Raw genomic sequence first — 13,540 nt, 5'->3', positions numbered from 1 at the left:
ACCAGCTATAAAAGGAGAACAGTTTTATTCCTTTCACATTGTTCCATTTTTTATCATTTTCCCATAATTAAAAAAATTAATAATTTTCATTAGTATTCCAACTAGTCAATTGACTATTCAACATCCACTTTTTTTTCCATCATAAATAGGAAACCAACCATTTGAAAATTGGTAGCAAAATGCTGCGGCATTAGTTATTATTTAATGTCGGTACTAATTTAGATTTATATTATACCAAAAAAATATAAAACTTTTTGTATGCGCGTAATTTAATTAGTTATTTTGGTTGCATAATTACACGAAATTGAAAAAAAAATTATGAATTTTGATTGAAAGATACATTTTCCAGAAATGAAGAAAAATTGGTATAGAACTCTCATTTTAATGTTTGGACCAAACATTTGAAAAATAGTTGATGTCTAATCTGGAATAGTTGAGTTGACATATTTCATGCCAAATCAATTTGGGCAGTCCAATTCAGTCATCTGTTAAAAACTTATCAAGAAAAAGAGATTTTTTTTTAAAAAAAAAAAATAATTATATTGAATGTCATGAAGTACTAAAACTTGATTAGATAAGAAAGGAGAGAAGTATATTAAACAACGATGATGATAGGTGAAGTATATATATTCATCAACAATTGATACAGACGAATTAATGAAAATCTCAACTTCAAATTTTATAAATAAACATTTTTTTAATGATAATACCTATATAGTAATTTAAACAAAAAAAAAAAGTCTCATTTGAATTGATTGATAGCACACGTTATATTAGAGCAGATTTATAAAGCTGCTGTAATACATTATACATAGGTTGTCGTTTCTCATGCAACTTGCGTAAAATCATGAAATAGAAAATTAAAGTTATTAATACTACAATTAAAAAGGTTCAGTCCAGTTGGTTTAACTATTACTCTATATATTGTTTAATTTATAGCAATCGCCTGTTAATTTATTAAATATCATATTATTAAAAAATAAATTTATTTGATTTATGAATATTTATATTACTAATTCATTAACAACACTGTTTACATAAAAGGTAAGCAGAAAGCGATCCATTCTATGAATAAAAAAATATTTAAAAGTCGGAGACATTTTTTATTTCTTCGAAGAAAAAATATATATTTATATACAACAAAATGCATTTTTGCCTTTTCATAGCTACATTGGGGTAATAGCGAGTTGAGAGTAAAGCTGAAAAGACCAAACAGTCCCTAAGAGTTAAGTGGACCCTACCATGATAAAGTGAGTTGAAAAGAAAGAAAAAGGGAATTGACAAAAACTAATTAAAGATGTCATTTTCAGTCCTCCCCACTTGCATATTGGAAAAGGGAAATTGATGTAACGACGATCGATAAATACAAATTATTGTAACAGCTCGCATGAGTCACGACTTTTACGAACTACTTGGGTAACATTTAAAATTATTAAATATAAAATTAAATTAATATAAAGTTGAAATTTATCTAAATATATTATTTGAATTTTTAAATAATGGATATTTCATAAAAATTTCACACATATAAAAGTGTAAAAAAAATAATCAATTTTGATACTATTTTAACAAATAAGCAACTAATAATTCATTAAAAAGATTATGCAATATTTTAAAGCGTTGTATAAATTATATATATTTATTTTTTCTTATTAATAAATGTTGAAAAAATTAGTAATTGACATAAGTTTGTACTATATCTATCATCAGTTATCATTCCTTAAAATATCTTGAAATAAAGTCATATACACTTAATTATCTTTTTCATTTTTTCTTTCACTGTTAAATCTAAATCAACTTACTCTCTTATGAGTAAAGTCACATACACGAGGGGTCACTGAATTAGTGCGATCCCATGCTTTCCTCTCGAAATCAGATATAATAATTTTATTTTCTTGTTTTGTTTTTTAAATAGATGTATAAATTAACATTAAAAGTATCGTATAATGTGACGATGATTGAATACACCTCTCAGTAAATTTGAATATTATTTCTATCTTATTTTATTTTTCTATCTAGAATTAGGTAATATTCTTGAAGTGGTCATTGATGACACATTTAACGTTTTAATTAATATGCCTTCTACTTCTATCACCAGTGTTTACCTTCACAAACTCAACCTTTGATGTAAACCATTTTACTTGCATAGCGTGGATAACATGTTTGATGGATCCTATTTGGCTGTAAATATATTGCCACTTGTTGGGTCATTAAATAATACCCTAGGATTTCTTTGTTTGAACGAGACCACCTGATATCCTTCTATCTCAAGCGAAATATAATAAGAGTGATCTGCTCATTATTAAAAAGTATTTGAATGTGCATAAATAAATATTAAAATTTGTATAAATAGATACAAGCGTTTTACGTGACATTACTGACATTCTATATGATAATTTGTGTCCTATGTGAATTGTATCGCATAGGATTAATGTGTCTACTTGTTCAACTTTATACAAATTAAGTATATATTTGTGCATAGCCAAAGTTTAAGAATATAAATTTGAAATAAAGTCGAGTTAAAGAACATATATATATATATTTTGTCATTATAAAAATTGTGATATCAAAAATCATGAAAAGATTAATTAATCCCTAAACTAGTAAAATATAAAATTTTTAAAATACATACAATTTTATAACGATTAACTAATCAAAATACTGCTAGCTACTTTTTCAAATACAATTTTTTCTCATGGTTCTAATAATTTTTTTCACGTTAAGCATGAGTTATTCTATAAAATTTAAAATGATAGATTTGTGATAGGCATGACTCATTCTCTATAATTTAAAATGACTTTTTTTAATACAAAATATGATGAATCAAATTTTATATAAAAAAATAAATTGAAATGACTATTGAGATTACAAACCATTCATTAATTGATTGGAAATATTATTTCTATCTTCAAAAATTTAATATCTCCATCTTGTAAAATTATAACACATGTGTACTTAGAGCGTTAACATGGGTTAGGCCCGTTGAGCCGGTCTGGCCTAATTCGGGATTTAGTAGGGTTAACCTGAGATTTTTGGAGCCCATTTAAGAAAAGGGCTTTCTAGCCCGGCCTGGCCTAACCCGGGATTTAGTGGGGCTGAGCTGAGATTTTTGAATCCCATTTTTAAAAAAAAGATCTTTTAGCCCGACCTGAATAAAGCTGTTGATTTGAGGGGCTTGAAAAATAGCAATAGAGACGACCCGTGGGTTGTGGGTTGGGCCAACCATTTTTCAGCCCATACCAAAAATAGTTTAGCCCAACCTGACCCGTAAAATATCAAAATATGTATGAAATGAACTAGCCCATATTAACAGCTCTACGTGTAGTACTATTACAAATGATTCAATAATAATAATTATAAATATGACTTTGAATTGACGGCCCTAAAATATCTATGCATAATCGAGTTGAGTAGATATTATTACAAAAATGAAAGTTTTTATTAGGTGCATTTCAATTGGCATCCCTATCTGAGGACGACAGATTGTCACATTGTCTTTTTGCACCGTACATATTTAATTTTTTATTAAAAATATGATAAGCAGAGTCTGAAACATGCCTACAGTATTAAATATACTGTATGAGTATGGATTTGTTGAACATATTTTAAAATATTATATTGGTATATTAAAATATGATAACGACATTTACCTTTCTATTGTCAAATATGTTTAATCTATTTTTATTTAAAGTTGAATAAATTTTAGAAAATTACCAATTAAAATATTCTCAAACCTTTTTGGTGATTGATAGTGATTAAAAATATGAGTTTAATTTTTGGCCGTATATAAGATTCTCTACACTATTAAATAAATTTTTTTAAGATAAATATTATAACTTAATTAAGTAATTAATAAAATATTTTTTTGAATATAATTATAATTATGTTAAAATATAACAAAGTAAAGTTGAGTTGTCTTTCTCCTCTAACTAAAATTAATTCATAGTTCTCTTTTAAATTAATCAAGTTTTTTTTATTTTTTACGTCTGATTTTTTTTCCATCAGAATAATTTCTTAATAGTCATTGTTTTTTCTTTTGAAATTTTGGCAAAGTCATGATCCGTACATGCAAGGAGAAGAATTAAAAAAAGAAACAACAACTTGTTATTCTGATCTGCAATATTATAATATTTCAGACTGAAAATTAAAAGGTTGATAACAATATGATTACTAATAAAAATATAATTATTATCCTTGAGAAAATTCACAAACAACTTTTAAACATGATTTGACTGAAAATAATTGAAATATCAATACAACGAAAGAAGATACATAAACTAAAAAATAGAACATGATCTAAATAATTGGTTTTCTAAATCTGATATTCTTTTGCTCTATCTCTTTATCTTCTTGTTCTATTTTTCTAAAAAGATATTTTATTAATTACGTAATTAAGTAACCATGTTTATCTTAAAAATTATAGAAAATTTTATGTACTAACAACGATGCACAACACTTACACTCTAAAAATATCAGTTGTATGTGGGGTATTGATTATAATGATCCGTCAAAGTTTTTAAAACTTTATATGAAATTTAAATAATTATAATCAAATAAAAACAAATAAATTATTCTTAAAAAAAACAATATGCTTAATAATTTTAAGCTCATAATAACTTCCCATAACTGAAAATAAATAGACCGCACACCACCATTCACGATTTTTATGATCCTCAAAATTTGTTTTATTTTAGTTATTTAATTTCATACGCAACAAACTTCCAAGTCTTTTCTAATTTCAATAATGAGGAAGTAGGTTACTGACTTATTCTTTTCCTTTTCGTATCAGCTTTAAAAAGACAATATTTCAATTATTGATTTTTAATTAACTTTCACATATATAGTGTATTAAAATATTAGAGAAAAAATCCGATCAAGTATAAATAGGTCAAGTAGTGTTTAATGACTTTATAATTCATGACATATGTACTATATAATAATTTATAGTTGAAATTTATTTAAATTAAATATACTCATTTGAATAATAAAAATAATAAAGTTGTTAACTATTTTTATTTTTTAAAACTATCGAATAGACAATTAAGTGTATACACAAAGTCAATATTTAAAAAAAAAAATTAAGATTGAAAAAGAAAATTTAATATACCTGATTGAAAGTATTTGCATTATCAAATTGTCTTATCGTCAACTCTCGATCTCCATATCCTCCAATCTCAATTTTTTTGGTTGAAAATATTAGTTTGAGTACACTTAATTGTATTTTCAAAAATCTGATGTTTAGCAGATATCTTTGAATTTTTGATATCTACTGATTAGTAATTATATCAGTAAGAGTGCATGGTTATATTTGTAATTCATAAAAGAGTCGTGATTGAATTTGGTTGTTTGATAGATTAAATAAGTACGGAACACATGTGTATAGTCTGTCGATTGGTGTATTTTGGGCAAACAGCAAAAAAGATACAATTCCGTATAAGGCTGCTGCCTTATCAACAACTTGTGTACCAAATTTATTTATTTGATGATTTGATTTCTAGCAAACAAAAATAAACTTATCAACAACTTACTTTATAGCAACTTGCGCACCAAATATACTTTTCTATTTTCGGTTCTCGATTTACTTTATGGTTGTTTAAGATTACAATTTGTATATTATATATTCTTAGTTTTTAAATTTATTATTTATATTTTACGGTTTGTGTTTAATCAAATAAAAATATTTTTTCTTGATGAAGGTATATGAAATTGGAGTGTCAAACACTATTTTTTTTTACCATGCAAAAAATACCAGCACAAGTAACTTACCTAATAATTAAAATTATTTTTTTTAATAAAATGTACAAATATATTTAACTATATATTCACGTAAATTGAAATAAAAAAAACTGCATAAAAAGAATAGATAAAAAGTAAGAAATAACAACATATCATGTTAAATAATTTTGTTTAGCTAATTTCTCTATAAATTCTATACTTCTTATATTATATAACTCTATAGTATATTATATAGAAAATTCCCTCAATAAATTTTAATTTTTCATCTTTTCACCTAGTAATAATAATTATGATATTTTGAGTCTGAGATAAATAATGATCGATCAAATACACCAATTATTCTTTTTGTTTTGTTTGATTTTTCATAAGCTGAATCCATGCTGTTCATTTTTCAACAGCACACAATGCCTAAATGCGAAGAAAAGGTATAACGACATGCTTCATGCAATTACTTGGAATTGAGAAAAAATAAATATTTTTTATAGCTACGTCTTTTCGAAATTGTACATACCTCTTTAAAAGGGAAACTTGTCCTACCAAAAATTGATAATTTTCAATTCTAATTTAATACAAAATTTAACTTCTTAATCGCTCTTCACCATCAAATTTTGAATTTATAAATCTCTAAAAAAAAATTGTATACGAAATCCATGTAAACATTACTAGATCTTATGAACCTGAAGGTTACAGTTTGAATTCATCATTATTACATAGGAAAATGGTTAAAAATACCATTGGACTATATAAAAGGTTTAAAAATACGTTTTATTCATCTTTTGATCTAAATATCTTTCAATTCACTTATTTGGTTCACTTATACCCTTGAAACTAACAATTCTTTCTTTATTCTTTATTTTTTAAAAATATTTATTATGTGTTATTTGTCTATTGGATAATATAAAGAGTCCACCTCAATTAGATTATTTGTCATTATCTATTCAAACCAAAATAATATACTTCTTCAAGATCTCAATTATTTTTATTAAAAAGAATTATAATTTTTTATTAGTTATTTATTTTTGGATCCAACTCCTTTCCATCTTCTCAATTTTTACTTGGATTGAAGACTATGATAAAATTAACGGCTAATATTTAATTAATTAAGTCAAGAATTAATATTTTATAAAAAAATTATTATGTCAAGAATTAATTTTTTTCCTCTCATTTTTTAATGAGTTAATCTTTTAAGTAAAATTGTTTGTGAAACTTTTTCTTTAAAAAGTAGCTATCACAGATTAGCAAAAAAAATAAAAATTAATAATTTTTTTTATTTATTTATTTTAAAAAGGAAGATAGATATTTGTGGAATTATTAACATTTTTATAATATATTAATTGTTTAAAACAAACTTCTTTAAAAAAATAAAATAAACAAGAGAAAATACAAAATTGCATAGATTATAAAAATATTGGGGTCTTGAAGACGTATATATAATTTTATTTAAATAGATTATGGGGAAATAATTAATAGAGATGAGATTTTTATTTTATCTAAAAAGAAAATGACAAATAATAAATATTCTTTTTTTTAAAAAAAAACTTTAGTGGCTAGTTATAAAAGTATAAGTTAGTCAAAAAAGTGAATGAAATAGTATAACTGAGCCAAAAAAGTGAATAGAAGGGTATATGTAAATCAAAATGGTGAATGAAAAGGTATTTATACCAAAATATGGATAAAAGATATTTTAAAACCTTTTTCTATAGTTCAACGAGTTTTAGCCCTTTTTCGTTATTATATCCACACTTTACTTTATACTTTATGTGATACTGTTTTACCATGTATAAACTTAAGATATTTTCGAAATTTGTGATAGATAAATGAATGTGATGTTCATGATCCAAAACCGAAACAGTTTTATGGCATGTCACGTCCCATAATTTGACAAAGAAATATTGTGAATGAAACAAAGTTGTTTTAATTAAAGAGATAGGAAATGCCCTACAAGACGACGACAAACCATTTAATGAAAACTCAAAACCAATTTAAACTCCATCTGTTCTCTTTATTAATCAATTTAATTAGTACTGTAAATATATGACAAAAAGAGAATAATTAGTTTTTTAAAATTGAGAGAAGAGTTTGATTTTTAAATTAAAATTGGAGGGTATCAAACAGCTTCCTCGTGTACATTAGACATCTAATAAGGAGAAAGTTCGTAATTAATCTATGGGAAATAGGAGTAGTTTAGTGAGAAAAAAAAAAGTCAAAAATCAAAGGTAAGGATGCACATGTATTGATATTTATAAATATTATTATTGATCTCATTTTTTTGATATTTGTATTGTAGTGCATACTCGATGAGTTTTTAATTATTTGTTTATTTTTTATTTTTTAATTATTTTTAATTATTTATTTATTTTGATAAATTAAGAAATGATAAAAAAATTTATCTATTATATCATGAAATAATTATTTCAAAAAATATAAAACTTTTTGAGAATTTTAAAATTTTAATTCATGTACTTTATAATAAATAGAGATAAAATAATAAACTAATTGTATTAATAATTATTTTCTTAATAAATATTTAATTTAAAAATAGAACAAATAATTAAAGACTGATCGAATATAATCAATTATTGTCATACCATGGGAGTACTATCAAAGTCTTCATTGTTATATTTATGGTTTATCTATTGCATTTACAGTATTAAATTTGTAATATTCATTTTCATTAAAAATCGAAAAGAAAGTGAAGGATATCATAATTGATGATATTGGTCCTGAAATCATGACAACACGGGCCCTTACACGAGGTGATTCATCGTCATTGTCACATCAACGATAACAATGTTACCAAAGTCCTCCATCCTCATATTTCAAAGCAAATTTATTTTAGTACTTATATCAGATTATTTTATATTATCATTTATCCTATGTTTTCATTTTAATTCTACTTTAGATTTTATTTTTTTATAAAAATTTATTATTTAAATTATAAATATATAACATACAATATAATATAAATGCGTAACAACCACTAAACGAACGTGTAAGAAAAAAGTGAAGAGAAGGTGCTTGTTTCTTTGGGTGTTTTCCGATAAAAAATAGGTAAATAAAAACACATATCGCAAGATCGTACTATACTTTCTTCAAATGATTTATACATATATTATATCATATTATATTATATCGTATTATATTATATTATTTTATAAATAGTTTAATATAAATTTTTACACTAGACACAAATTTTTATACGTGGATGTGGCATCTATATTTTTCCCCCTAATGATTGAGGTTATCATTGAACGTGTATTTATTATGAATTTAGGATGTACCTACCCTGTAACAAAATGCAGTACGTAATCTTCTTCAAGCAATTCTTTTTTACCTCAGACGTAAAATAAAATAGAAAAAATACACTTAGGAAGAAAACAATATATTTTATTTTTCAAATTGCAAAAGCGATGGGCAATATGTATGTGTTTTCGTAGAAACAACAGTGTGCAACTTGACAGCAACAAATTTTAATCAAAATAAAATAAAAGCCTATTAATTCTCTATATAATAATCAATTCTTTGCCTCTTTGAATCAAAAAAATTTGAACCAAAAATTTGTGTTTCCCTACTAATCTTAATTCTAAGCTACTTTGTACTCTCATGACTTTTGTATTCAGTTACAATTCTCCCGTCGGAAAATGGCTTGGCTTCGTCGCCGCCGTTTGGGTACAAGCTATTTCCGGCAACAATTACACTTTCTCTAACTACTCCGACGCTTTAAAGTCTCTAATGGCACTCACTCAGCTTCAATTAAATAACCTCTCAGTCGCTAAGGATGTCGGAAAAGCGTTCGGGATACTCGCCGGCCTTGCCTCCGACCGTCTATCTACTCCGGTTATTCTTTTCATTGGAGGAGTCGAAGGTTTCATTGGTTACGGTGTACAATGGCTTGTCGTTAGTGGTACAATTAAACCTCTTCCTTACTGGGTCATGTGTATATTTTTATGCATGGGAGGTAACAGTACTACATGGATGAACACCGCCGTATTAGTTACTTGTATAAGGAATTTCAGGAAAAACAGGGGACCTGTAACCGGGATTTTGAAAGGATATGTTGGATTGAGTACGGCAATATTCACCGATATTTGTTCGGCGTTATTTTCCAGCGATCCAGCTACTTTCTTACTCATACTTGCCGTAGTTCCTTTTTCCGTTTGTCTCGCGGCGATTGTCTTTCTCCGTGAAATTCCACCTTCCTCAACATCTGCAGAAGAAAAGGAAGAGGTCAAATACTTCGGCGTCATTAACATAATTGCCGTCATTATAGCTGTTTATTTGTTAGTATTTGACATTTCCGGTACTCATGGCAAAGTTTTTTCACAAATTTTTGCTGCAATACTTCTGGTACTTATAGCATCGCCTTTGTTCATTCCGATTCACCTTATGGTGAAAAATTTTATCCGCGAAAATTCAGAGAACTTTGACGTTGAAGGGAATACCAATGTTGCAGAGCCATTACTGTGCGTTGAAGAAACGGTTACAGAAGAAGTTGAGAAAAAGGAGACTGTTGTAGTGGAGGAAAATAAGGTGCCAGTTGCAGTGGAGAAACGGCAACCTGTTATTGGAGAAGATCACACGATTTTCGAGGCAATAAGGACTCTGGATTTCTGGATCTTGTTTGTATCATTTCTTTGTGGAGTTGGAACAGGTTTGACTGTGATGAACAATTTGGGGCAAATGGGATTAGCTCTGGGATATGTTGATGTTTCCATTTTCGTCTCCCTCACCAGCATTTGGGGATTTTTCGGTCGCATTATTTCCGGCTCCGTCTCCGAATACTTCATCAAGTAAGTTTACCATCACTATAATTTATTAAACTACTAGATTTTTGTTTTTGTTGCTAGTTACGTACATCTTTTCTACTTTGTAGCTTGATTTTGAGCCTATTTGGACTAACGTAGTTTAAGTATTTTAAAGCCAAAATAGCCTTACTTTACTAATCGTACTTCTTTTTCAATTCAAAGCATTTGACTAATTGTGACTGATCATGGAAATCTCAACTTTAGGTGTACTTGAAGGTAGTTTAGTTGAGGATTCCCTTTCCATAGTCTTTTTGCAACTATAGAAACAAAAGGAAGGGAGTATTCCCTCAAAAGCAACTTATTTAAACTGGAAGAAATTGAAGTCAACTTCCTATCTTTTCCCTTCTAAGCTAAATTGCTTTAACTTGAAAATAGTCTATAGATATCTAATAGAGTATATGTATACTTTATATATAACAGAGGTCTATCGTATATATAAACGGCAGATTCGTCTAGCTATTGGTATAAGACTACTTTTTATTCAATGGGCAGTAGTTACTCACTTTATTTCAATTTGATTGATTTATTTTTCTTTTAATTTCTTGAAAAAAATGACTCTTTTCAATTTTAAGTTCGAAAAAAATGTACTTTAATTCATTTAATTTTTTCACCAATAAATCTGTGCTCGAAAACCAAAATATTCTGCCTCCTATTTTTTATGAAGAGACTGAAGCTTTTTCTCAAAGGATCAGAAAAAAAATGGGTCAGGGCCTTCTACGAAAATGATTTGGAAGATTCAAAATAAAAAACAAAGATATTTATTGGATATTCCTTATCGTTAATTTAAATTACAAAATTTATAAATTTTTTTTTATTTTTTAAATTTCATATGAAGTAAAAGAAAAGCTGAAAGAAGGTCGTATAAGTTGGTGGGCAAATTAGGCCGATGAGGACTTTTTTTTTATGGGTGAATTGGTGGGAGATAAATTGTGTGACTTTCATGTATTTTTGTGTAAAAGTCTAATCTTCTTTATATGTTCTATAAACAACATTTTCAACGAGATCTAAGCAAGACTAGAAAATAGATTATATTCCTTTTCATAATAGGTAATGGTTCGTTCAGCTTTTCTTTTTTATGGGGTAAATTGGTGGGAGATAAATTGTGTGACTTTTATGTACTTTTGTGTAAAAGTCTAATCCCCTTTATATGTTTAATAGATTATCTATAAACAACATTTTTAACGAGATCTAAGAAAGATTAGAAAATAGATTATATTCCCTTTCATAATAGTTAATGGTTCGTTCAACTTTTCTTTTTTATGAGGTAAATTGGTGGGAGATAAATTGTGTGACTTTCATGTACTTTTGTATAAAAATCTAATTCCCTTTATATGTTTAATAGATTATTTATAAACGACATTTTCAACGAGATTTAAGAAAGATTAGAAAATAGATTATATTCGCTTTCATAATAGTTAATGGTATCGCTTCTCTTGAGAAACTTCCAAGCTATAATATATTTTAGTCTTCCCTGCATTAAAACTGCAAAAAGTTGTGGACCGTGCTTGTCTTTTTATTTCCTTCATTTCAATTTTTGACCAATAGAGATTGCTTTTAAGAAAATGTTTCTTTAGTCGGAAAAAGATTGTCTAGATTCTCCAACTTGGACGGTGAATTGCAGAAATTCAGAACCATATTTTTACAGCATCAAGAATTTTATTAGAATATATTTGTCGCATTCAAATAGTTCAAGGGACAACATGAACCCCTTTACATACAAGCTAGAACAACCTTTAGCATGCCGAAGCTTGGATTTTCATTTAGAATATTCTAAATATTAGTCAAAGGGGTTCAACATCTTACTTTGTACATATAAAAATTATCCATGAAAGAAGGTTTGGATGAACACTGAGCCCTTGCTAGTTCTTCCCCTAGACGGGACGTACGTTATTATTTTGATAATCGGCTAACAAGGTTAATTTGTACCAAAAATGAAATGGAGGGCAAAGTCGTCCATATTTTTAAAGTAATGCAATGTTAACACTAATTTGGAGAGGGAGTAAATCTTACCACCTCAAATCCAAGCTAGTGTCCATATTGATAATAGTGATGTTAATTGCAGGAAAGCTGCAGTGCCAAGACCAATATGGAATGCGGCTTCACAGATTCTGATGGCTGTTGGATACATCTGTTTAGCCATGGCTATGCCAGGATCACTCTACATTGGCTCCATTGTGGTTGGAATTTGCTATGGGGTTCGTCTTGCCATATCTGTTCCAGCTGCTTCTGAACTCTTTGGTCTCAAATATTACGGTCTCATTTATAATGTCCTAATTCTCAACCTTCCACTCGGCTCATTTCTCTTCTCTGGTTTGCTTGCGGGTCTGTTATATGATGCTCAGGCTACAACAACAGCTGATGGTGGTAACACTTGTGTAGGTGCTCACTGCTACAGGCTTGTATTTATAGTTATGGCTATAGCTTGCATCATTGGGTTCGGCTTGGATATTTTGTTATCCATTAGAACCAGGAGCTTATATGGTAAGATTTATGCAAGCAGGAAAGCCAATAAGACTAGTACTACTATATTGTCTTGATGATTCTCTTTTGGGTACTCATTGTGAACTCAAGTGGGAGGATTGATAGGACATTGTGTGCTGATGATACCCTTTCCACTTGCACAAGTCAACTTTGTTTGATTAGTAGGCTTATTTCGTTACTTTGTATCGAGTAAATCTTTATTCATTGTACTAGACTGAGCTTGTAAAACTATTGAACTGGTATTTTATCCTCCGTCTTGGGCGTGGTGAAGCAAATGATCAGTGAGATTGACCACCATTAGTATAGTTAGAGTGTGTAATTGTGGACAAGGCCATTGACCCATGATGACAGCCCACAAAATAATGCAATATCAGACTAAATTGTTAGGAGTTGGCCCAGTACTGGAGAATCACATGCAGGATGATAGCAATGGGACCTAGAGGTGAAAAACTTCTAGTGGCCACCCCCATTGCATTTACTTCTAATTAATTAACCTGGCACTGAAAAATTTAGTAATG

General features: G+C 27.9%; 1 protein-coding gene across 1 annotated transcript; it reads left to right on the top strand.

The window, feature by feature from the left end:
• The first annotated feature begins 9,073 nt into the window (after window positions 1-9,073).
• LOC107007759 (protein NUCLEAR FUSION DEFECTIVE 4) lies at window positions 9,074-13,319 on the top strand. The gene is made up of 2 exons (XM_015206523.2): window positions 9,074-10,526; window positions 12,604-13,319. Exons 1-2 carry the CDS (start codon window positions 9,340-9,342, stop codon window positions 13,076-13,078), a joined length of 1,662 nt encoding a protein of 553 aa, XP_015062009.1. The 5' UTR covers window positions 9,074-9,339; the 3' UTR covers window positions 13,079-13,319.
• Window positions 13,320-13,540: the final 221 nt, after the last annotated feature.

The sequence above is a fragment of the Solanum pennellii genome, chromosome 1 (assembly GCF_001406875.1).
Source record: "Solanum pennellii chromosome 1, SPENNV200".
Lineage (NCBI taxonomy): Eukaryota > Viridiplantae > Streptophyta > Magnoliopsida > Solanales > Solanaceae > Solanum > Solanum pennellii.
The sequence above is the reverse complement of the archived record's forward strand: the minus strand, read 5'-3'. Positions and strand labels throughout refer to the sequence as shown.